This window comes from Desmodus rotundus, chromosome 13, assembly GCF_022682495.2.
Source record: "Desmodus rotundus isolate HL8 chromosome 13, HLdesRot8A.1, whole genome shotgun sequence".
Taxonomy (NCBI): Eukaryota; Metazoa; Chordata; class Mammalia; order Chiroptera; family Phyllostomidae; genus Desmodus; species Desmodus rotundus.
In genome coordinates, this window is record NC_071399.1 from 13,234,434 (window position 1) to 13,259,522 (window position 25,089).

General features: G+C 39.8%; 1 protein-coding gene across 1 annotated transcript in view; it reads right to left on the reverse strand.

Annotated features, from left to right (window-relative positions):
• The window catches only part of TUSC3 (tumor suppressor candidate 3), a 115,252-nt gene extending 92,726 nt beyond the window's left edge, over positions 1 to 22,526 (reverse strand). Inside the window, exon 1 of the mRNA XM_024562657.4 lies at positions 22,180 to 22,526. Coding sequence (XP_024418425.2) covers positions 22,180 to 22,317 — 138 coding nt within the window. The 5' untranslated portion in view covers positions 22,318 to 22,526. The remainder of the gene's footprint in view (positions 1 to 22,179) is intronic.
• Positions 22,527 to 25,089: the final 2,563 nt, after the last annotated feature.

Consider the following 25,089-nt stretch of genomic DNA (forward strand, 5'->3'; position numbering starts at 1 on the left):
AGCAACTTACCTCTGTTTCAGAGTCAACAATCCAAGAGTCAGAAGTACCTGCAATTGCTATAGGATGTATGGCTTTCACTCACTATTTCAGAAGCCTCTCATCTGTGCACACTAAAAAAACATTACCAAGTCACTGTTAACTGCATCATTTCTGAATTTTGTCTTTGCACACCAAAGAAACATTAGAAGGTATACAATAGACTACGTTAACTACATCAATGGTCTTTATAAGCAAAGAAAACCACAAACCTGTTGAAGCCAAATTAAAACTTGTGCCTTCCCACCTCGCTAATGGCAACATATCACCACTGATAAAGAGCCAATGACAATTAGCCACATTCATTAAGGAAATCATAAAAATTAAGTTTATTTTTAAAATGGAGCATTATCATCCATACCTTAATACGGGGCTCATAATCAACAAGAAAGAACTATTTAACGAGGACTTCCAATATGTCAGGTACTATACTACACACCCAGCCTGTCAGGGTCCAGACAACACTCCTATTATACAGAGAGAAAACAAAACAAAACAAAACTCAGGTTCAGAGAACCTAAGTTACTTACTCAAGATCAAAATAATAAGTGGTTAAGTAGGGAATCAAACTCAGTTTTTCTATTGTTACTTCCTATGTAATGATGCATGTGTGTGTGTGTTATATGTTTGTGTGTGATATTGCTCTCTATACCCCACCCCCGCCACATACACAGTCTTAAAAAAAAAACAAAAACAAAAACAAAAAAACCTGGGGAACTATGTAAACAAAAGTAGACTCTTCTACACAGTAAGACAGTTTATTTTTAAAGTTCCTTTAATTTAATTCCCTGGGTAGTCCCAGAAAGTAATTCTTTGTAAGCATGCATCATTTATGGTAAAAACTAGGCTGGATAAACAAATTAACTTGTAGTTTCCAGTTGCTTAAAAGTTTTAAGATAATATAGAAAAATGTATTTTAACAGTGCCAATACAGTTGAAGAACATAATAGCAAAAACATTGTGTGCTACATATGAATTTAGAACACACAATTAAAGAGAGTCCAGTGCCGGATTCTCTATGTAGGAAGTAGTACAGAAGTAATCCATTGATGAGCTTTGTACAGAAAGAAAAAAGGTTGAGGCAAAGAGGTTTGCAGGACGTCATGGCTGACTCACACTTTCAGAAGCAACTATTATAAAGAAGGGTGAAATAATTCTGCAAGAAAATGTTACAAGTGCTATAGTAGAAATATTCCCTAAGGAATGAAAATCTGATTAGTGTGAATTCAATGATCTGAGAAAGAATCACAGGTTGTGCCATAGTCTCCAAATAGGGTTTATTCAGTTGGGTGCATTTGTCTCTTTAAAATATTTCCATTTTCAGGGTCATTTGTACTCCTCCCTGTTGGGGTTTTGTCCTTCCTGCTGCCACTCACTTCTTCAGAACTAGTTCCAGGCTTCACCATCTTCTCTGTTTGGTTGTCCCCATCGGTCTCTTACAGAAAGTAACAGTCATGGATCCTAATTCCCTGTTCCCACTGGAGAATGAAACAAGTTAAAAAAAAATCATTCCTAAGGGAACTCTGTGTATTTCAGGGACCACAGAAACATTCATAAGATGGACTATAATGTAGCCTTAGAAAACTGAGAAGGCACCATATGTCTATTTTAAAACTGAAAAAGAATTTGATGGCTGAAGTTCAAATGGTGATTCTTCATTTACACGCAATGTGACCTGACCAAATTATTTCTGTGAATCTCAGTTCCTTCATCTCTAAATTTGAAATAATATCTCACAATGATGTTGGTAAAATTAAGTGAATGAATGTGTGGAAAGCTCGTAGCACATCATCCTGCAAAGGACAGGCATTCAAATTTTGTTCCCTTCTCTTCAGGTCAATTTCTATCAGCAACAGTGATCGGGCTGCTAAAGGAACATCTACAGTGAGGACTTTTTAAAATCTCATTAATATCTCAAATCTTAGAGCTACCAAATGTTTTCTCAGTACTTACTTCATGACAAGCACTGTGCTACATTTATAAACAAGCATTGCAGATTACTAATTACTTGACAAGCATTGTGTTACCTTTATGGGACATGAAAGGGGAAAGAGTACAGCAGATCCTACTCACAGGACTTTATGGCAATGAAGCTCTAGCAGTAAACATATTACTGATATTGATGTCATGGTCATGGCTTTGCTGTTAAGTAAGTGGCTCAGTGCCAGCTCAGAAGGGATGGCATAAAAGATCTTATTTCTGTGAACACTAACTGGTTGGTAATGGCTGTGGAAATTGAGCCCAGAGGAAACCCCGACTGGTACTATGTAAAGACTATGTGAGCAGTTGGATTTTGTCTGCTACTGGCACGAGGCTAGGGAATAGGAACACGGGTGTCAGAAATCTACCCTATCAGAAAAGGAAGAAGATACCTAATACTTAAAATCTTCAAGAAGAAACCCTGTCCTTACCTGTGCAAGGGCTAGCAGGTCCCACCTGTTCATGAAGTTAAGATAGTCGGTCCTACTTACTCTAGGTGCCCAGCTATCTGTCTTATACTTTTATCTTAACATTTTTAGGAAAGCTGAATTTTAAGGCAATTCACTATAATAAACAAATTGGTCCCCAATATATGATATTACTCAAATTTTCTCATTTTTTCACACACCTATTCATAAAAAATACAAAGAAATGATACATTTCACAAAAAAACTGTAATGAAATGGCTCATTCCAAAGTGAAGCTTACATACAAAAAAACCTCACTAATCTAATACTTTTATAGCCATATATCTGTTTCCAGCATTTTATCCCTAGGAACATTTAATGAGGACCAGATGCACCAAAATAAAGGTGTGGGGTCATGTCTTAAACAAAAGAAACAGCTTCCCAGAAGAACAGCCATTCACGTGCCCGTGTACCACTCTCCCACATGGCGTTTACTCGGGCACTTACCACCCTGAAATCCCCACGATACGGCGTGTCTACAGTGACTCACGGGACACGGATTTGGAATGCGAATGGGAAGCACCTGTGGGAGGCACCTCTCGATGACACGCAGAAACTCCATGGCCCTTCCGTCCCCCTTGTGCTTTATCGGGGTCTTTACTTTCCTAGACTTCAATACCCAAGAGGCTGCTCTCCGCCCACTGGCAAATCAGAGAGACGTGGCCAGATGTATGTCGTTCTGCATTTGGGAGAAACTTATCTTCAACTCCTGAAGTTATCTGATCCTAAAAATCCTTATTCACATTCCTTAATATTATACAATTCTCAGATCTGAATAAAATATAAAGGGCAATTAATGCTTCCAGAAGCCAAAAATATCACAGATCAATCACTAAATCACCCAATGAACATTAAAAAAAATGTTCACTAAGGATCACCAATAGCCTTACGAGCTGTGGTCTTACTCAGAAGACCACAGTGAGCTACACAATAAATAGGGAAATAGACTATTTTGATGAAAAATATGAAGTGCACGTAGTACACATGCCACAAAGAGGCCAACCATTTGAACAAGTAGTTTAATCAGTTAAGAACTTAGCAAATTATGGCATCTCTACAGTAAATGTAACACTCTACTGGAAAATCTCACCTACCATTACTTCAAAGGTGAAAAAGTAAGAGACTCAAAGTACTTTAAATAAATCAACTGAAAGTTTTTTGATGTATTTAATATCAAGCTCTTTAAAACTAAAAGAAAGGAGGAGTGGAAAACCTCAGACCAACCACCTCGGAGAACGCGCTAAAGAAAAGCTGGTCTGTGTTAACAAGGACATCAAGGGGAGCCCAGCGCTGCATGACAGCTACAGCCGCACCTCAAAGCTGCTGGGTGGGGAGGGTCTCACACACGCTTTTTAGCCCAACATGTCAGAGAGGGCAGTACCTGATTCAACTCACATCTAAATGAAAAATGTAGAAATCAAGTTATTTGAGAAAACCCTTATTCAAATGTTCAATTTTTTTAGAGAGGAGAACCTTTAGCTGATGGTGCTACAGTATTCAGTTAGGGGAGCTGTCTCTGGAGACTCAGTAAAGTGTGCCGGTAACTCTCCTGTACTTGGTGGCTTTATCAACCTGGACTTGCCTCAGAACATTTCCCTGAAGAAAGACCCACATGCTGGCTATTTCGTGTCCCTCAAAGCATCCCGAACACCGGCCAGCTCCAGACGGGCCCTTTATTTTAAAGTGTCAAACTTCAGTTTGTCGGAGACTCTTTATTCACTGGTTCAAAAGTGGAAAGAATATTATAAAGAAAGCAACTGTTTCCTAAACTTGTACATTTATAGTATATATAATTGGCATTTTATATACGTACAGGATATATCACTGAACTTAAGAATTACAGTGGCAAAACTTAAAACTAATAATTCAAGAATTTAATACTAATTTAACTATGATTTAATTTACAAGAAAGTAATGCATTTGCATAAACATATCAATATAAATTCTGCACTGAAAAATATCAGAATTCTTGCTCCATAAGCAGGTTAACTCTTGGCAATAATAAATTTTAAGAATCATACCACTAAATACTGTTATACCTTAATTTTATTAGAGAGAACTTTGTACAGTATTTTGAAAATTTTGTACTTGACACTAGTAGTAGTAACAAAACTAGATTAATGAATGTATAAAATTATGTAAATGCAGGTATATCAGATATAAATCTCATCCCCAAAATGTAAGACCCTAGACAAAATCATTGACATGAAATATACTAAACTCAATAGATTGGTTAATTTATTAATCACACCTTTTAAAATATACCCTAAAAATTTCAAAAAAGAAAAACCCTAAGCATAGGTATATAGTTAACAGCAATAAAAATAAAAATAGAGCATATTAAAGCAATGAAATATTAGGGGCTGGAATCATACATACGTGGTCTGTCCCTCATGAGAAAAGTCTACCGTAAGTGAGAAGAGAACGGAAGGTTAATGATAACTACACAAGTTTATCTACAGCTAGGTCACAAAGTCATGTGCATAGTCAAAAATGAGGGGTTTTTTCAGAATTGGGAGTTATTCTGTTTTATTTTTTACTGAAAAGTGATGAGGTTTTGATTGTTGTTTTGGGGTTTTTCTAAAAATTCATGTGGGTTGTCTTCGTGACTGGTTTTCACTGTAAAATTGCTTAAGTACAATACTTGCCTGTCAAGAGACAGCATCATTAGAATTTTGATTGCCGAGGGATCAAAATATAAAGTCACTTTAATAAGGGACAGTCATAAAAGAGGCTAAATGAGCATCCCATTTTTATTCCATTGCATTAGCTTCTGTCACCATCTGTCTTGAACTCCGTATCTTTCTGTTAGATATTTATTGTTGTATAAAGAAGTATCGCATTTTAAAACAGGTACCAGTTACAAAGAATCACGGCAGCTCTCTAAGAGCGGAAAAGAAGATCTTGCAGCTGCACACAGCCATCTGGCCTCACTCCCTTGAGAGCACAGGTCCAGGCAAGAAGGCCATTACCAGTGTCAGTGACTAGAGCAGATACCGTCATAACAATACATTACATCATAAAACAGTCTGCACTGCCCTGGAAGGCAGGTTTGCAAAGAACTCCTCACTACTGATAGCAACCTACTATGTGTCACAGCTAAAGAAAACTTTTTACTACAAGAATACATAAAGACAAAAACATCACCTATTCATAAATTGCAAAATTGAGAGATGATTTTTCTTAGCAAGTTAATTCTTAAGTCACACAAACTAATCAGTAAAATCTGTGATGGTTAAATTATTAAAACCAAGAAAAATTAAATGGACTCCAACAGAAAACAAGCCAACAGCAAAGCTTTAAATGTACTTAAAATGTTTTCCAATGTGTTCCATCAACCTGAATTCGATTTGGCCTACCGAATTACTTCCAAATGGCAGGAGCAAGTCAAATGTTAGTAGAGCAAAAGATTTGCTCTGGTTATTTTGCATTAAAATTGTCATGTCTACCTACTAACTCAAATTTGTATTACCAGCAAAGGCCCAGAGATTGGGAGCCCCTAATCTCCAAAGAAACTTCTTACATTGAGTAACATTAAAGAAAATATTAGAGAAAGGACTAGGATTAGAGAAAATATCCTAACTTCACACCAGCCTCCAAGACAGAATGAGATACCCCTACTATTGTTTCATTTATCCCTTTAATATCAAGAACATATACTGAAATATATTGTTTATTGAAAGTACAAAAGTAATGTAAGGTAGCAAAGCAAGCAAAAAATTAATGCATTCGGTAGAAATTAGACCCTTTGGGATTGGGGGGAACTACTTGAGGATGAACTACAACCAGGAGATAAATCAAAATGAAGAGCTCAGGAAAGGAGAAGCTGTCAGTAAACTCCCATTTTACTGGAAATGCAGAAATAGAATTAACAGAACACTCTCATGGCTGAGACGGCCCTTGGTCCAGACACCTGTCCCCGTCCACCTGGGGCAGAAGTACTCTCTTTGAAACCTTTGCTGTTATGATCAGAGATAGCAGCCCAGGGAAGAAATTCATCATTAAAACTTGGAAGTAGTGTGTATATTAAGGTCCCATGTTTAGTGCTAATATTCATTTGTAAAAACATTACATAAACATTTTGCCTCACTTAACTCCCAATGTCATGTTATATTAAAAGTACCACTGCAAAATGTTAAGGGACACAACATGGATATACATTGGTGTAACCTTTCAAAGGCTCCCTGACGATACATGTAAAATGTTAATGTGAGCGCCCTTTAGCGCAGCAGTGACATCCCCAACAACTCATCCTGAAGAAATGATCAGTTGAGGCAATGTGCTGACGTAAACGGATATTCACTGTACCTCTGTTCGTAGTTGCAAATATTTGTCTATCTCATGTGTGCCTATGAAAAGAAGACTGGTTAATCGTAGCAGGGCACAGAACAGAACTCTTACTATAGCCATTAACAAGATGAGACAGACTCACCTAGGAGGATATTCACAATTTACCTTTAAGAAATTGATAGGATTACTTATCAGAATTTTGCTTAAAGTACTAATTCTTATTTCAAAACACATGAGTGTGCCTATTTGCTCAACTTATTTTACACACATGCTAAATATCGGAAAGGATATACAGCAAACTGGTCTGTTTCTAGAGGAGAAGATTGCAGGGGTATGTTCATTTCTACTTTATAAATTTCTATGTTGTTTGAAATGTTCACCTGCATCACTTACTAAACAATAGAACAACAGTTACCGCCCCCTGGGAAGAGACAGTGAACGAGACAACCAGAGAGAGGAGCTCAACGACAAGACACTGCCACTCCTCTAAGAAGAAATGACGAGTGCAGCCGGCAGGGCGTCAGTGACCACATGCCTCTTTGCTGGCCCTGCACTAATCTTCCCATCTATTGATTGATTCTACGCTTTGGAAATCTACACTCACTGCACTTCAATCTAATCCTTACTTTTGGTCAGGTTGGTATTTGAGAAAATGAGGAAGTTTCATTATATTGTAACTTGCAGTTACCACTGCATTTATCTCTACTGATGAACACCTTAGATCATTTCAGAAAAATTATCTGGAATATGTATCAAAAGTTCTTCAACAACCAGGGTTTTATGTATCTCTTTACTGAGACTGAAGAAAGCAATCCCAGAAATTTCAAATCTGATTTAGTGAAACATTAGAGAAAAGAGAAACAAGAAACCAATATAAGCCCAACAAATAAAACCACTTTCCTGGGTCTAGCAAAATACAGTTTTGAGCTTCTCTGGTGAGAAACAGGCCAGAAATGGACAAATTAAGTTATTTCAGAGTAACACAACCCTAAACATTAATAGAGTTTCCACTCTGCTACCACAAACATCAAACACTATTCGGAGGCTTACTTTTGCAATCTAAATATAAGAGCAAAAAGAAACAAACCCTGACATCTAATGTCCTCTTCCAATACCATATGGAAATTTTTACATCAAAATTTTGTTTTAAAAACCTATGCATGTTAACACATATAGGCATAATTCATTTATTTCCATTGCTGTAGAGAATCCCTTCATATTAATTCTTTTCTATTTCTCTTAATGATGGCCATCATTAGAAAAACCAAATAATTGTTTTTCCCAATTATTTTTTAATCTTATAAACAATGCCACACACACACTCCATATTTAACCCACAGTTCTCATCAACATGTCTAACTCCTCCTCATCAGCCAAGACGAAATTCAGTCAATGGCCTAACTCTGAAACTTTTCCAGTTCTTAGCACACAGAGATGGGGACTTATCCCTACAGATCATAAAGTGAATCCACCTGTGCAGACCATATTGTCTTTGTTAGTTTTTAGATGTGCCTCCCTCACTGAACAGAGTCTGAGTAGGATGTGCTTGCTTCACCTTTAGATTCCCTCTGAAACTAAACACCTGGAAAAGTACGCATTTCATAAATTACCAATGAGTTCATCAAAACAGACAAAAGAATTAAAGAAAATGCTTGTATGTTGAATCTTTCCCCACTTTTACAATGTAATACAAAGAGAAAGAAAACAAAACATTCCTTGCCTCCTTGACCAGTTTGCCAATAAGGCAACGCTTTGCTGAGGTCAGCAATTTCAGAGCTGGTCACCGGCACATCAACACAGCTGTCCTCTGTCTAGTTACTCAAAGTAACTGTTTATGAGGGTCACAGTTTAGAATACGTTAAAGAAATATCAAATAAGCTTCACATCAATTAAGCATCTAAATACTTTCAATTCCCACAAAAGTACTAAACAGTTATGCCACTGTGTTTGATCACTCTTCCCATAAATAACTGGTTTTTTTTTAACATTTTCTTGCAAAATATGGCCCTGTTACTAAAGGGCAATCTACTTACATCGTCTGTCCTGAGATGTGATTCAGCACATCTGCTTACTAAGGTGATATCCCCCCCCATTTCCTTATTTTTCCTTCCTAAAACTGTATCCTCATTCAAGAGAAGCCTCTTCTCAAATAAGAGGGATTTTTTGTTGTTGTTGTTTAGAATATGCAAATGTTCATGCATTTTATAATGTCCCCTCTTAAGAGCTGTCCAAGAAAGATAACCAAAAAAATTCCATTGTTTTGAAAATCTGTTACCATTCCCCTTCACTAGAGTATAATTGGCGTAGGAGTGGATGTAATGTGATTAAACCTCCCACACAATATGGCAAGTACAAGACCCGGAGAGTTGATCAGCAAAAGTGAACACTTCTAGTATAAGTTAGCTTGCTATCTCACCAGGGGGCCAACTTCATTTCAAAACAGCGGTACTATTTTACATTTCCTCCTTATATTGGGCACATGTTTACACATGTGATGTGCATCAACTGGACCTACCTCTGCCCCCTGGAGAGCCTAAGTACTAACCATAGAAGATACAGTTTAAAAACTCAGAGGGAACAACTGTGAGTCTCATCTTTCTAAGCTGAACTTGCCAAATCAGTATTTCCAGCATTCCCCACCTAACCTGCTTCCACTCTCCATCCTCACTATCCACCAGCTGGCTCTTGCTCTCAAACTCAAGTGAGTTTTATTTGCTCTTCATTTTATTACAAAGTGACCGTGAGTGTATAACACAACTTGGACAAGAACCCAAAATAGTACTGAATCCTATAATCATTGTGATTAAATACAGAATGTGTAGTGCCTTACAATCAGCAGAAAATCAGGAAAGTTGCTATTTGTAAAGTGCTGAAAACAGAGTCTGTCACACAGTAGGACTACCAATCCACTGTTCATCCCCTTACAGTGATCAAGAATTATACAGGGTGGGGCAAAAGTAGGTTTACAGTCGTTCCTACAGGAAAGAATTCAGTAATAAATAACACTACAAGAATGAACTGAGTTTTGCCTACTCACAACTGTACTCCTACTTTTGCCCCACCTGTATATGAAATGTGTGTGTACGATAGATCACATGTAAGAATAGTTAAACTATTAAATAGTAGAGTTTTAAAAAACATTTTTACTTTCTTCAATATCAAATTGCCAAAAGTTGAAGTTTAAAAACCTGCCGAAGTTATAGAGCACTATTCCCAATCTGTAGTTATAACCCAAATTAGGGTCACTAAATCATTAGAATCAAGGAAAAAAAGAGAGAGTAGCTATAGAAAAATTCTAAAGCATTTTCAGGAGAAAAAAATTTCTCTTAATTTCCCAGAACAGGATGGGATGTAGAGCAGGTGGCAGGGAAAGGGAAACCCATCTGCAGTGACTCCGCCTCCTACCAGCAGGTGTTTGACGCTGCTAACCTATTCAGTTGACGTTATTACATGGTCTTGGCTAGGAAGTCAGAAAACAATCCTAGGGGTGTAAGGGAGCACAGCCTAGGCTGCATCTTAATGCATCATCACGGTCATGTTTTGTCTTATTCATAATTGTTTGCAATTGGTGTTCAAAATAATTTGGGGGCGGTATTTTTTGAATGTTTATTTTATTAGGGTAAGAACTTAACATGAGACCTACTTTCAATAAAATCTTCAGTGTCCAATGCATTACTGGTGACTACAGGTACAATGTGGCACAGCAGATCTCCAGAGCCTGGTCATCTTGCTTAACGGAAGCTTTGCACCTGCTGAGCAGTAGTAACTCTCCCATCGCTCCCCCCACCCCCACCCCAGTGCCCAGCAACTACCATTTCACTCTCTGATTCGGCGTATTTGACTATGTTTGATATCTCATATACATGGAATCACGCAGCATTTGTCTTCCAGTGACTGGCATTGCACTTAGCATAGTATCCCCAAGGCTCATCTATGTTGTCGCGTATTTCTCCTTTTTCATGGCTGACTATACCTATGCACCACATTTTCTTCACCCAGTGATCCGTGATGGACACTCACAGTTTCTGCATCTCGGCTACTGGGAAGAGCGCTTCAATGAACCTGAGGGGGCTGATATCCCCTCAAGATTCTTATTTCAATTGTTCTTCAATAAATATCCAGAAGTGTAACTGCTAGGTCATAAGGCAGTTCAGTTTTCAATTTTTTGAGGAACCTCCATACTGGTTCCATAGTGGCTGCACCATATTGAATTCATATCAAGACTATGCATTTCTACACATTAACAACAAAGCATGTGAAAAGGAAATTAAAAAACAATCCGATTTATAACAGCACCAAAAATAATAAAATATGAAAAATAACTAAGGAAGTGAAAGACTTGTATGATAAAAACCACACGCCCTGGCTGGTGTAGCTCAGTGGATTGAGTGCCAGCCTGCAAATGAAAGGATCACTGGTTCAATACCCAGTCAGGGCATGTGCCTGGGATGTGGGTCAGGTCCCCAGTTAGGGGCACACAAGAGGCAACCACACACTGACATTTCTCTCCCTCTCTTTCTTCCTCCCTTCCCCTCTCTCCAAAATAAATAAATAGAATCTTTAAAAATAAAAATAAAATAAACACTACAAAACACTGAAGAAAGAAATTAAAGAAGACAGAAATTGAAAGATCACGTCTTCATGGATTGGAAGACTTGACGTCGTTAACATGTCCATACTGCCCAGGTACCTACAGACGCAATGCAATCCCCATCCAAATCCCAATGGCATTGTTTATGAAAATAGAAAAAAAAATCTGCAGTTCATATAGAACCAAAGAAAACCACAAATAAACAAACCCTGAGAAGGTAGAATAATATTGCTGTCTTTCAAATATTATTACATTTAACTTCAAGAACAGGTACAACCTTAACTACAACCTACCAACTGTGTATGCCTTAAACCCAAGAAATAACATGTAAAAAAAGAGCAACTGTAAGACGGTACACATTATAGTTGTTGCTTTTCCTATTTTAAATCACTAAAAATGTTTTATGCCACATATTAACAAACAACTAAATCATTTTAACAGGTCCTACCAGTTTCACAGGGCAGCACAACTCCCACAGATGCGTGTTCTTCGCATAAGAACTGACCTCCCCTATTGGGAAGAAAATTCACAGACAAGCTGAGCTCACACACGGAACGATTGGAGAGGAGGGCGCATCCATCTAGACTCTCACTCGGATCGGCCCTGGCGGTAAGCGGAGAGAAGGATTTCACAGCCATGCCAACCACATCCCAGCTAGTCTGGTGTCACAACATGCCACATTCTCTCAAAACTGAATGTTTACACTATGTTAATAATACTGTCAATAGTTTGAAGCCACTGGAATTGTAGAATGAGTAGAACCTAAAATTAAGAAGAAAAAATAAAAAAGGGTCAGATTCTTCACCAACTAGTTGATGGTGTTTCTAAGTCACTCGGCCTCCCGATATTAGAGTCATCACCTGTCGGATGCCTGACGTGTGTGTGAAATGGTTTCTAGAGTCGGGATTTCCAATAGGAGAGGAGCTTGACAGACCCTCTTCCTCCGCAAAACAGAAGGAAACGTAAAACTTATCAAAAACAATACTTTCTACTCTCTGAAGCCTAAGGGCATGCAAAAAAAATTGAGAATCATTCATTGGAGATAATTCACCAGATCTTGGTAAGAACAGCAGGAATGTGTGGCAGTTCAGCCAGAAGTGCTGTACTGCAGGAGTTCCCTTCCAGGCAGAGTCTGAGAGGGGAGACGACAGGCTCCCTTCCTCACCCAGCCCCTGATCCCAGTGAAGAAGGTGGGGGCTCCACCCTGGGAGGGGCAAGCTGAGAAGACCAGGGGCCCCCATCCCCTCTAACTCCTACCTCTCCAGTGGAGGTTACTCAGGGGGAGCCCCACCCCAGCTCCAAGAAAATTCACCAAAGGCTCTGTCCAGAAGAGAAGCAAGACATGAGAACCACCAACCCCACAGCACTGCCGAGGTATTACGTGAAACAGGTTACATTGGCAAGCAATTGGATTTTAAAAAATAGACACTAGAAGCAGCACGAAAAACAATGCACTAGTCATGAATTTAACAGAGGGGATTCAGGGAAAGAGACAGCCAAACTGTCCTGCAAAGAGTACACTCACCCTTGGTTGTCTGCATGACTGCACACCCGCAGGGACAACCAGAAAAAGCGCTTGCCGGCTGCTAATCCCGGGCTAACTGCGGGGCAGGCAGGACAACTCCCTGGACTTTGGAGACGTCCCTCCAACCACACACAGATCATTGGCAAGGCTGGAAGACTTCGTGGGTCGGGGCTCTTAATCACAACCTCTAACCCGAACTGGCAATTCCTAGGAAGGCAGGCTTACAAATAAAAACGAGGTCACAAAACTAAGCCTTATAATCAGAGGTTGATCACTGCAGGAAAAACACGCTCCACAGAATTAATGCAGGCCGGTCACTAAACAAGTATTATAAAAATGTAAAAGAATAATGACAATCTGGAGAAGGGATAGGGTAGTCAGAATACAGAGTTGCTAAAATGTCAAAAATTTCAGTTTTCAACAACAACAACAAAAAGACATGAAGAGAAACAGAGAAGTGTCATCTTTTCTTCCACAGAAAAGAAAAAGGCAGGTGAGCAACAACCATCTCTGACCGGGCCCAGCTATGGGACTTACACACGTCAAAGTAGCCATTACAAATTTGTTCAAAGAACGGGAAAAACCACGTTTGACGAATGAAAGGCGAATGACAAAAGCTCATCAAATAGAATAGAGAAACACACTATAAGACGTAACCAAATGAAAATTAGAGAGTTCAAAACATGCTTCCTATCTTTGAAAATATCTAAGCAGTTGTAAGCTGTCCTCATGCACTTCACATCAAGTAAAATATTTTGATTTTTAGCTCTAGGGTGCACAGTGAAAGATGGCAAATTTGCTGTTTTAAATATGTAAACCAACATCTACCACTTACGCTGTCCTTAAGAAACAACATGACTCATGCTATTTGCATAGATGTGCTTGGAAGAGCCCTAGTTTATTCCTGCAGCCGTGGGGTGATTATTACCAGCATCTCCTTTCTTCCCGAATGTATTCCTATTCTGCTGATGAATTACAGGGTCACCTAGCTACATGTATCTTAAGTCTTTTACAGCATCTTTAACTTTTAATCTCTTTAAACTTTCATTATCTAATTGCCAATTTTAAAATGTTAATGTGAATTTTTACAAACAAGATAAAGTTGTAGATACTCAAAGTAGTCAAAATATCCTTCTTTATAGAATGAAGGTGTCCTCAACCCATTTGGGTGCACAAGTAATAAAGAAAGGTGTTGGAACAACAAAAAAGAATTTGTAAAAACTATTTAAGTCTTATTCTCAAAAAATAACAACAAATTTAATTTAGCTCCATTTTCACAACCTGAGAGAAAAAACAATGAATTTCCTAATTACCTAGAAAAAGGAAGCTGGTGTGTTGACTAATGAGCTTGCCACCCACCGTACTTTGCTATAGCAGCCCACACTGACTGGGGCCGCAATATAACACCCCCAAACTCTCAAGAGGAATGAGACAACACTAGTTACAAAATGAGCGCTGGCCCTTATGGAAACAACTGTGACTAAAAACCCTAAAGTAAGCTTTGTGATGTAGAGTTACCAGAAAAAAAATTATTAACACATAAATTACTCTCATGGGGTTAAGAGGCAGCTGAATGGTTTATTAAACCACATCTATTTTCCAAGCCTACCTTGACCTACCTACGGAAATGGGAAAAGAGCCTCCAGTTTTAAGAAAAGACCTAAGCAAAAAAAGCCCAGCTGATGAACTCTCAGCGCCCTGGCGAAGAAATGAGGGCAGCGGACAGCAAAGCACAGAGGGACAGAAGTGGAATGCTGGAGAAAGGAGGATGCCTCCTGTGCAGTTACCCGTTCTCATTCAATGTACTTCCATTTATAATACAGTCATCGTGGTATCCTTTTGGTAACAACACTGAGGAGAGCAGCAGGTAAATCCCTGGAGGTCCTGATGGTGGAGGCGGAGGACCGAAGATGGAAGGAGGGAGGGAAGGAGGGAGCTATCAAGTGAGTATACAAGAACAAGAGACCAAAATGTGGATTAAGGATCTGAATGCCAGTTAGGCTCCCTTGACAGGAAAATTCTGAATTTCCCAGCTAAGCCTGATAAAAGATTTAAAAAAAAAAAAAGACAGGAAAATCTTCCAGGATCAAAATATCACCCCCAAATGGCAATGGAAGGAGCTAAAATTACCTAAGGAATAGGACTGGCTTAGCCGGCGTCTTCATACTGAACCTGTACTATAAAGATAAGTGTATATTTCACCAATTTGAATTTATTTATATATTTTAAATTCTGTATTATCTTCTTAATCAAAGGTGAAAGGAATGACAAATGCCTTTCATATTTATCGAAACTCCTTTAATTAAAAATGACATAAGCCTAATTCAATCTAGCCCGGGTGAGAGGAACTGTGTGAAAACATGTAACAAGGAAGGAGAGAGGGCTGGTGTCAAACATAACTGGACCCCAGAACTTGGTGCTGTTCGTGCTCCCTGTAGCCAGTGGCGCTCCAGGAGGGCCACAGTTTTCACAGGTTTTGCTTGTTTTCTGTACTGGTGTCACCTAGAACAAAGGCTATTATAGAGTCAGTACTCAAATATTTATTAAATCAATGAAAATCTCTTCTCTTTGTTTATCTGCTTAGCTTCTGTACATCAGAGTTTTTCATGCCAAAAGTGATAGGCAACCTTCCAATTTCGTGTGCCAACTAGCAAGGTAACCTTACTGCCAGTTCCACTTAGAAAACCCCAGTGAATGACTCTCAGTAAGGAATCAGAAAGGACCAGGCAGCCTCTAGGAGCTGACAAAGACAGGGAAATGGATTGTCCCCTCAAAGCTTCCACAAGGAACCAGCCTTGTAGCCACACCTGGACTTTTAGCACAATGGAGCTGACTTTGGACTTTTGGTCTCCAGAACTGTAAGATAATAAATGCGTCCTTTTAAGCCAGTAAGTCTGTGATGACTTGTTACAGCAACAATAGAAAACTAATACAGAGGTCTCCTGAATCTACCTCCATTCTTTCTGAGAACAGTGGCTTTGTCCTCTTCTCTCTCCTAAACCTCGGCGGCACGGGAGCACAGGCCCTCTCGGAAAGCCTGTGATGCAACAGCATCACAAGCTGTGGGCAAATCTTTTTTTTTTTTTTAAGATTTTATTTATTTATTTTTAGAGAGGGGAAGGGAAGGAGAAAGAGAGGGAGAGAAACATCAACGTGTGGTTACCTCTTGAGCGCCTCAAATCAGGGACCTGGCCTGCAACCCAGGCTTGTGCCCTGACTGGGAATCGAACCAGTGACCCTTTGGTTCACAGGCCTGCACTCAATCCACTGAGCTATACCAGCCAGGGCAAGGGGGCAAATCTTGATGGGCCAGGCTAGAGATGACTTCTGTTACTTCCAGTCACATTCCATGGCCCAGAACTGTGTCACATTGCCCTACATTGGTGTAGAGGGTGTTGGAAATGTGGTCTAGCTGGTGTCCATTTAGAAGAAAAAACAAACTGATGTGGTGAACAACTCTGGCACACCATCAGAGAATGTAGAAAAAATATAATAAAATCTGATAAAAACATTAAAGCCATGGCAAGAAAGCAACAGGAGCAGCTCGCTAAAGACTGTCGACAAGTATGTTCAGCGTCATTGTGTATGCACAAGCAAAAGAGGCTATTAAAAAGATGCATGTATCTTTCAAACCACCGGAGGATAATGCCAAATAAAGTGCTGATTTTATTAAGGTATTATCTTTAAATCTTACACTTTTCAGACTTGTTAACGAGAATGTAGACAATCAATTCCTTACTCTTTATAATACCAGTTGGAAGCTGCATGAAGGTAAGGTGCTACTGCAAATATTTCAACTATGAGATAAGAAATCACTTTCTTTTTTAGTTTAGCTGACAGAGGAACATTAACTCAAAAGCAATATGGCTGTATCACCTTGGATATCTTCTTAATATTCTCTAGAGCACAGGCGGCAAACACAAGGCCTGCGGCTGAATCCAGCCCTCCACCTTGTTTCTACCCGGCAGCAGCGCTGAGCTCTCACTTAACTGTTAAGAAGCAGTTACATTCATACAGTCTTAAAATTACATCCGGCCCTTTGAAGGCAACCGCGAGGCTGATGTGGCCCCGGTGAAAATGAGTTTGACACCCCTGCTCTACCGTATTAATGAGCACAGTTTGGAAATGCAGGTCCCACTGCTATGCGGCTTATGAAGGTCCACAAAAAAAGAAAGACATCTGCATTTAACACTCAGAATAATTAAGTTTTCTACTTTAAAACCACAAATATCTGATAGAACAGTGGTTTATCCTATAATGGGCAGGGGTTGGGAAACATTTCTATAAACTTCTTATTCCTTTTTAATTTTTAATAGTTAGTTTCTCCTGTGGAATGGAAGTATCTTTTGCTCTTCGAAACTTACCAGTTTAACTGGTATCCTGAGGCTGCAAAATGAGTGAACTGCTTAAAATGATTCTTATCAATTCTAACTACTTATTTTTGTAAATAACTATTTCTCAATACTATGCAATTTCAGAACGATGAGCTTTATATACCTGTTTATGTTTAAGCCACCATTTAAACATATGTAAAAATCTCAAAAGTGTAAGCCCACCCGCTTTAGTAGGTAGAATTCGGAAATAATCCCTAATGACCCACACGCTTATAAAATTCCCTCCCCATGGGTGTGGACAAGACTGTGAATGTGATGGAACAGCGCTCCCATAATTATGTTACCTTACATGCCAAAGGTTTGCAGATGTCAAGTCCCTCAACAGCTAACTTCGACTTACTCTAAAGGGAGATTATATTGGGTAGGCCAGACCTAACCAGCATGTTGGAAGCCAGTCAAGTGTCAGAATGATGATCCTACTGGCCTGGAAGAGAGCAAATACGTAATAACCATGTCTGAAACTGCCCACAGAGGGGCCCACAGGGCTAAGGCCTAAGGGTGGCTCAAAGAGCCTAGAGAGAACATAGCCAGCGAGAAAATAAGAAACTTGGTCTTAAGATTGCCTGATACTAAATTCTGCCAACGATCTGAATGAGCTGCAAAAAGGACCCAGCGATCCAAACGAGAATGCAGCCCAGCCACACCTTACTTTTGCGCCTTGGGCAATCCTGAATAGAAAACCTAGCTACGCTGTGCTTCCCACCTAGAGAAACTATGAGATAAAAAAATGAGTATCATTGTAAGTCACTAAATTTGCAGTAATTCGTCATGCATTGATAGAAAATTAACAGACAACCCATGTCACCCCAATAAATTCATTTAAAAAAAGGCAGTGCCAGTGGGGTACTTATGAACAAGAGGAAAGGAACAATAAAAAATAAAACTAACATACAAACTATCTTTGTATTTGTATCCCATTTCTTAATGCTCATCTTAAGAGGAGCACGTGGGGTGATGGAAACACACACTGTGAAATAGTTCTAGTACTAGCTATACCGCGCTCTCTAAGAGATGAGGCTATTTAGAGCAGGACATTTTACATACAATCTACTAATGATAATACCTGAGAAGAAATCCATGAGGAAGAAAAACAGCAGTAAATCACTGCAGTATTTAACCTCAGGCAGAAATTCTGAAATGCTGGGAAGAGTTTTTATCTCCGAAAATCTCTGAAGACAGACTCCTTCCCAGTTGCTACTGGTGCTGTTTTTCCAGTTCCTTCTTCAGGACGAGAGCTCACTGAAAAGTTAGTACTTCTACCTGTTAATGGCTTTGATCATTTATATTCACAAGCCATACAGTATCAGTATATTTTTAATCACAGAACTATGAATTATTATAAATTCATACTGGTGTGTATCTCATAAAATTATCCATAGCTGAAACAGTCTACAAGAAATTTAGCGAATGTTGGCATTGTTAAACAAAAGGCTGCAATTTGTAAAACATCAAATGTTACCAGATTTCTACAAGATCAATTTCAACAGAAGCAATGTTCCACACATCTGTGAAACACGGAAAAAAAGGAAAAGTTTATCTGATTCATAAAAATGTCCTAACATCAGAAAACTGGTTTGAGACCTTGAAAGTTAAGATGTGACCAAAAAATGAAGGTTACCATTAACTGTCTTACAATTTCTCATTTTGACTACCATACTGTCACCAAATCAAAGGAAAAGACTTAGGTAAAATTTTCAACATCCCAACTAATTACTTACATCTTACATATCTATAAGGAGTTTTGTTCCCTTAATCTCTCTGTCTGACCCTAAAGCTACTGAAATGGAAATCATTCATTCTCCTTTACTCTCACTCAGCAGGGAGAGTAAAGTTAGCACCCTCTCAGTTCTGTAACCCGCTCCTTTATGAGTCTTACCTTGAAAATATAACATTATCTACCACGTTTAGACACTGTCACCTAATGAACTCTTGGTCACTACCCTTCACCCTCCCATTATTCTGAGTATTGGATAAAGTCCACATAACAATCATACACCCTACCCTTTCACGTCCGTATCCCCATTATTTCTGATCAGAAACCTCAACAACACGTCAGCCACCTACTACCAGGGTCTCATCTGTACTGACAACACACAAATTCACATGCGTGCGCTAAAGAAATAAGCTCAGAAATCCAGAGATGTGAGCATAGAGGAGGAGCCCCCCATCCAAAACGGGAGGATGGGGTAACCTGCCGAAGTTGACAGTGGAGGGAAGCAAGTACCAGTGGTGAAACACAAATCCGAAGAGTCACACAAAGGCTCACTCAGGAAAAGCACTGAAGAGCACGCAAAGAACTCTGGATTACATCCTACAGGCATTTCAATCATATTTAAACAGTACTCCTCACAGCAGCACTGGTCAGAGAAGTCTCAGGGGGATATGTTTCGCTGCGGTGGGAGAATAAGCAGTGAAAAAAGTCAACCCCGAGATACAGGTATTATACCTGCATTTTAAAACAAAGAAACTAAAATTCAAGGAAGGCAAGTGGTTTGTCTGATGTCATACAATTAGGGGCTGAGTTGTAATTGAACCATTTGTCTGACTCAACAACCTATGGTGGTAACTGTTACTGTCATAACTAGCTCATCCTTAAAAGCAACTAAGGTCCACTCTTGATTCCAGGCTCAGCTTTAGACTTCGATTTGTGTTCCCAGAACGAAGGAATACATCATTCATGCCAAGTCCACATGGTACTTATGTTAGTAATACATAACGTAGTAAATTAAGTTCCAACTGCTATACTTTTCGGTTCAGTGGTGTTAAATCTTATATTGGGCATATGTTTCTAGTGTCCACAAAGGAATAAGCCACGACGGTCAAAATAATCCTGGAGCACCCCTAGAAAAGTACTGTAATGGTGAGCAATCCCTCCTCATTTCCAATGATGAATGGTTTTTTTCCCCCACTATTGGAAGAGATTTTGAACCGAGTACTAGACAGAGAACTGAACAAGATTTCAGGGATATGCATGTTCACTGAGCAAAGTATTAAAACATCAACTATTTAAGTCGTCGTCTTCCTCTTCTCTTTTCTTTAAATAAAACTGGTGTATTCTGCAATACCACCGTATAAAGCAGGCATACCGCAGAGATAATGACGGCCTGGGTCCAGGCCACCTCAGTAAAGCAAGTCCTAAACTTTTCGCTGGTTGAGGCGCTTGCCTTCAATTCATTAAAAATGCAACATCTGCGCAGTGCAATAAAATGAGGTAGGCCTGTATTAGACTCGCCTGTTTAAGAGACATAACAGCAGTATGGGAAGACAGTCTTTTTTGATCCTCCACAATTTTCTCAATTTTTCATTTAAAAAAGATTTTAATGGAAACATTATCATAATTTAAAATACTAGATTAGCAAATGTTTTCACATAAGTAGTCATAATTGGAGATGCTAAGATGCTCCACAGATACATACTTTTTAGACTTTTTAGGTTTTTGTTTCCGTTGAAAGCTGCTGTGATCACTATGATCTTTCTAGGAGATAAAACAATTTCCGTGGTGTCCCTCATCATTTTGTTCATTGCTGTCTGCTGTGGCAATCCACACAAAAAACTACTTTTTAATCTCCTCCCCTTTTTAAGAAAAACTATGATATCTAAAATTCTTGAAACATAGTATATAAATACCGAATGCTAGAAGATATGTCTTTAATTAATTTATTTTTTAAAGATTTTATTCAGTTACTTTTAGAGAGGAAGGGAAAGAGACAAGGAGAGAAACATCAATGTGTAGTTGCCTCTACTGTGCCCCCTACTGGGGACCTGGCCCACAACCCAGGTATGTGCCCTGACTGGGAATCAAACCAGTGACCCTTTGGTTTGCAGGCCCCTGCTCAATCCATTGAATTACACCAGCCAGGGCTAATTTATTTTTGTAAATATAGTTTTAATTTAACAATGGTTCTCTTCTAAAACTCTTACCAGAAGTCCATCAAGAATTTTGTATGGCCCACTTTCACATTAAAATGAAAAAGCTAAAGGGAAGAAGTTAACATTGAGTTGAGAGTTGTTTCAGGCAGAGTCAAGAGAAAGAGAATCGGAATTATTGTCTGTGTGAGGATGCTTTTTCACTCTACCCAGACATCAGGAAAGTTGTGGTAATATTTTAAAGCCAAGTAAGCTTTTCAGTCATGTGGAAAACCAGGGAAAACCATCTTGATTTATATAAAGAAAATACTCTTACTACAATTACGTACAATTACAAATCTGACATTTGCAAAATAAATATTTGTCTGATCCTGCTAGATTGAAGGACTGCCCAAGGTAAAGTCGGATTATTGAAATTCACAAATAACTTCACAACTACTTAAATAGAATCAGTTACTTCAACTCTGGGCCTCATCAAAGTCGTCAGAGGACTGAGATTGAAATAAGGTGATCTGATCCTTACAAAAATATTTGCATAACTTAATGTGAGGTTACTCTCACAATTATACATTGAGTTCGACATAAAAAATAAACATACAGCTATAAAAATGTATCATTAAGAATACAGAATAACATTCTCAATATGCTCTGTTGCCTTTTGAAAAGGTTGACGACGGGAGCATGAGCGTAAGGCACACACAGTTCTGCAGGTTTGCTATTCCTAAAGGGTATTTTCACATCCAGCACTCTAAAGTGAGTCAAAGGGTCCCAAGGTCTTTCTCCAATTTAGGACCCAAAGCCCCTGGGGTGTGAAAAGTGTGAGTTGCTGCGACGCGTAGTCCACGCCAGCTTCGTCATTTTTCTAGGCTAACATCACCTCCGCGACTGTGGGGCCCAAAGGCTCCCCGCCCACCCGGCTCCCGCCCCAAGGCCGTCAACGCCCACGCCAGGCGGCAGGCTGCCTAGCAACGCGGCCCGCCCCAGCACGCCCTATCCCGCAGGGGAAGGCCAAAGGGGATTTCTTCTACCTCCTTTTTCTTCTGTCCTCCCCCGAGCTGGATGCACAGGAGCAGCAGGAGGAGAAGAAAGGGAAAGCTCCCGGTGGGCAGGTACCGCAGCCGCCGCCCCGCCTGCCTCCGGCGTGAAGGAGCGCCCCTGGCACCCATCGCCGCAGGGCCGTGTCTCCTCCACGCTCGGTAACCGTGCGCGCCCAGCTCCTACCACGCCCTACACCTGCCAGACCAGCCGTGCAGAGCACCCTGCTTGTGCCCTCCTGGGTGGCTGCGGCTTCGCAGAGACCGGTGTGGCTGCTGCAGACGAGGAGGAGGAAACTGACAGAGCATCCGGTTCACGGGAAAGGGACCTGGAAAGGCCCGGGATGGGGCAGGAAGTGGGCGTGGCGAGGGAGAGGGCCTCCGCGCGCCACGCTGCGCAGCGCCTTCCACCCTGTGTTCCCGAGACCCGTGCTGTGAGGACACGTGGCTCTCTAGCTGGCTGTCTTGCTACTGAAGCCAATACTAGGTCCTAGGAACATGCCAGGGCCTGTGCGTCCAACACTACCTGGAGGCACAGACAGACATGTCTCATTGGATAGTGCAGAAGAGCTTTGAGGATTTAGTAAGTACCTGGCCAGTCTAGCCAACGGCAATCTCCGTTCTCATTGGTATATTTTTAGGGACACAGCTGTAGCTCACATGCCCAGCCCTCTGAAGCCCTCTAACATAATCCGGAGACCTGTGGGCGTAGTCGCTGCCCAAGACTTCATAGATGTGTCCCTTGCAGCCCCAGTTGAGGAGCCAACCTGCAAACCACTTTGTTGATTCCTTTGGTCATTCATTCAGCATTGACCGAGCACCAGAAGTGCAAAGCACTGTACTAGACACTTTGAATGCAAAAATGAATAGGTCTTCATTCGCATCCTGCTCTCTGAACATTCCAAGAACAATCGCAACAGACTGTTGATTGACTATTTGATAGAGGCCAAGTACTGTTCTAGTGCTTCCTATGTACACTTTCATTCTTCTGTCTCAAGATTGTTTTTCACTTGGATCATGAACACATTTGATAGTCTGATGAAGCCTGTTGACCCAGTCTTGAAATAGTACTTCTAAATGCATAAATACATAGGATTACAAAGAAATCAACTATAATTAAATACCAATTATCAAAATTTTAAAATGCACCTCCCTCCACCTGATGATCGACCAACATTTGTATTTGGGAAGTACTGGGAAGCAATCTAAATGTGAGAACCAATGTATAAACACGCAGATCACTGTGTGAATAAGATTGATCAAGGAGCGCAATTGTGAGAAACTTGACCTACTAAGTGCCATGACGGCTGTACATAAATCCTGACATCATACACATCCAGCAGCATATCTAATAGCAATTGTAATATATATAGTAATTTTGAAGTAGGGATAATATTTCGAAATATCCGCTACCATTGTACTATAACATGAAAACATCTGTCATTTCTACTAGAAACAAAACCATATGCACAAATACCATGTTTTGTTGCCTGCCTTCAAGACTGAAGAAAAGATTTCCATTATAGGGTAATGGAAAAAAAGATTAATTTTTTTCAGCTCAAGGTTCCCAAATGCTCTGAAATTTCACGCACTCCAGATTCACAACTCCTGTTGCACAACTACTCTATCAGACAAGTCCTATTATGGCAATTTGCAGATAAATTATGGCCAGAAGATCTAACTGAAAATCCCTAGAGAAGAGTAGAGCAGGAATCCGAACATCGGCAGTGTAATCCCATAGTCATTCTTACATACCATGAGATGCCACTTCTGTAAAAGGAATTTACTAATACATCTCGGTACCTCCCAGGCTTTTAATTTCTCCCTCTTCTGTGAGCATTTTTGCTCTTAGTAGTTAGTCATCACTCCCCAAATAATAACTCCTTGCTTTTTTCCTTGAGACTTGTGAAAGTGGCCTCAAATTTTCTCTATTTGAAGACAAAAGTAAATTTATGATCTGTAACAGCTAAACAGGTTCATTGAGATACACTCACCATAATCAAAATTTATCATCAGCTCCTTTCTCTCACAGACGGGTCTTAATTTCTTTTTTAAGTAGCGGTACCATCATCCTCCTAACAACCAATTTTCAGAGCCTCAGAGCTGCCTTCCATTTCCCCATTCTCTGCAACCGTGCAGCTATCTATATTCAGTTTTAAAGTTACTCTGACACCAGTGTTTTAGGACTATGACTTCTTCTCATTTTATTATGCTAACGCTAGCATTCATTAGAAAGACATTAAACACCTTTATTAGTTCATCCTCTTTCCCTTGCTTATAAGGTCACTATTCTCCTCTACTGTACTAAACACTTAGTCTTGCTTCTTACATTCTATTCTTGGGAAAGCAGCTAGAGTGACCCTTTTAATATCTAAATTAATGCGAAGTATTTTTACTGTCCTTAAGCATAAAAAGCAAAGTTTTTTCCATGCCCTCAAGAGCCCACATTGCTTTGCACCTGGCTACCTTTCCCACTTTATTTCCAACTCTTTTGCACTTTCTAACCCTGCTACAGCCAGGCCAGCTTTTCTGTGTTCCCCAAGTACGTCCATCAACTACATTTCCCTCTGGTGTTCACAGTGCTGTTCTGATTGCTGAAACTCTTTTCATATAGTTAGATGTTCACATGGCCCACTGGATCATTTTATTCAGGCTGAGGTCCAGATCTCCTAAAATGTCCTCTCTGCTTTGCTCGGGTCACCCTTTCTAAAAACATAAATAAACTCTTTGCCCTTCACACACACCACTTTGGCATTTTTATAGCACTTATCACTACCTGAAATTATGCTTTTGTTTTCATTTATTCCTAGTCTTCCTCATTAGGCTTCAAACACCATGAGACAGGGGCTTTGTATGCACACTGTCCAGAATAACCCCTCTTTTGCATTTTTTACTGATGTTAGG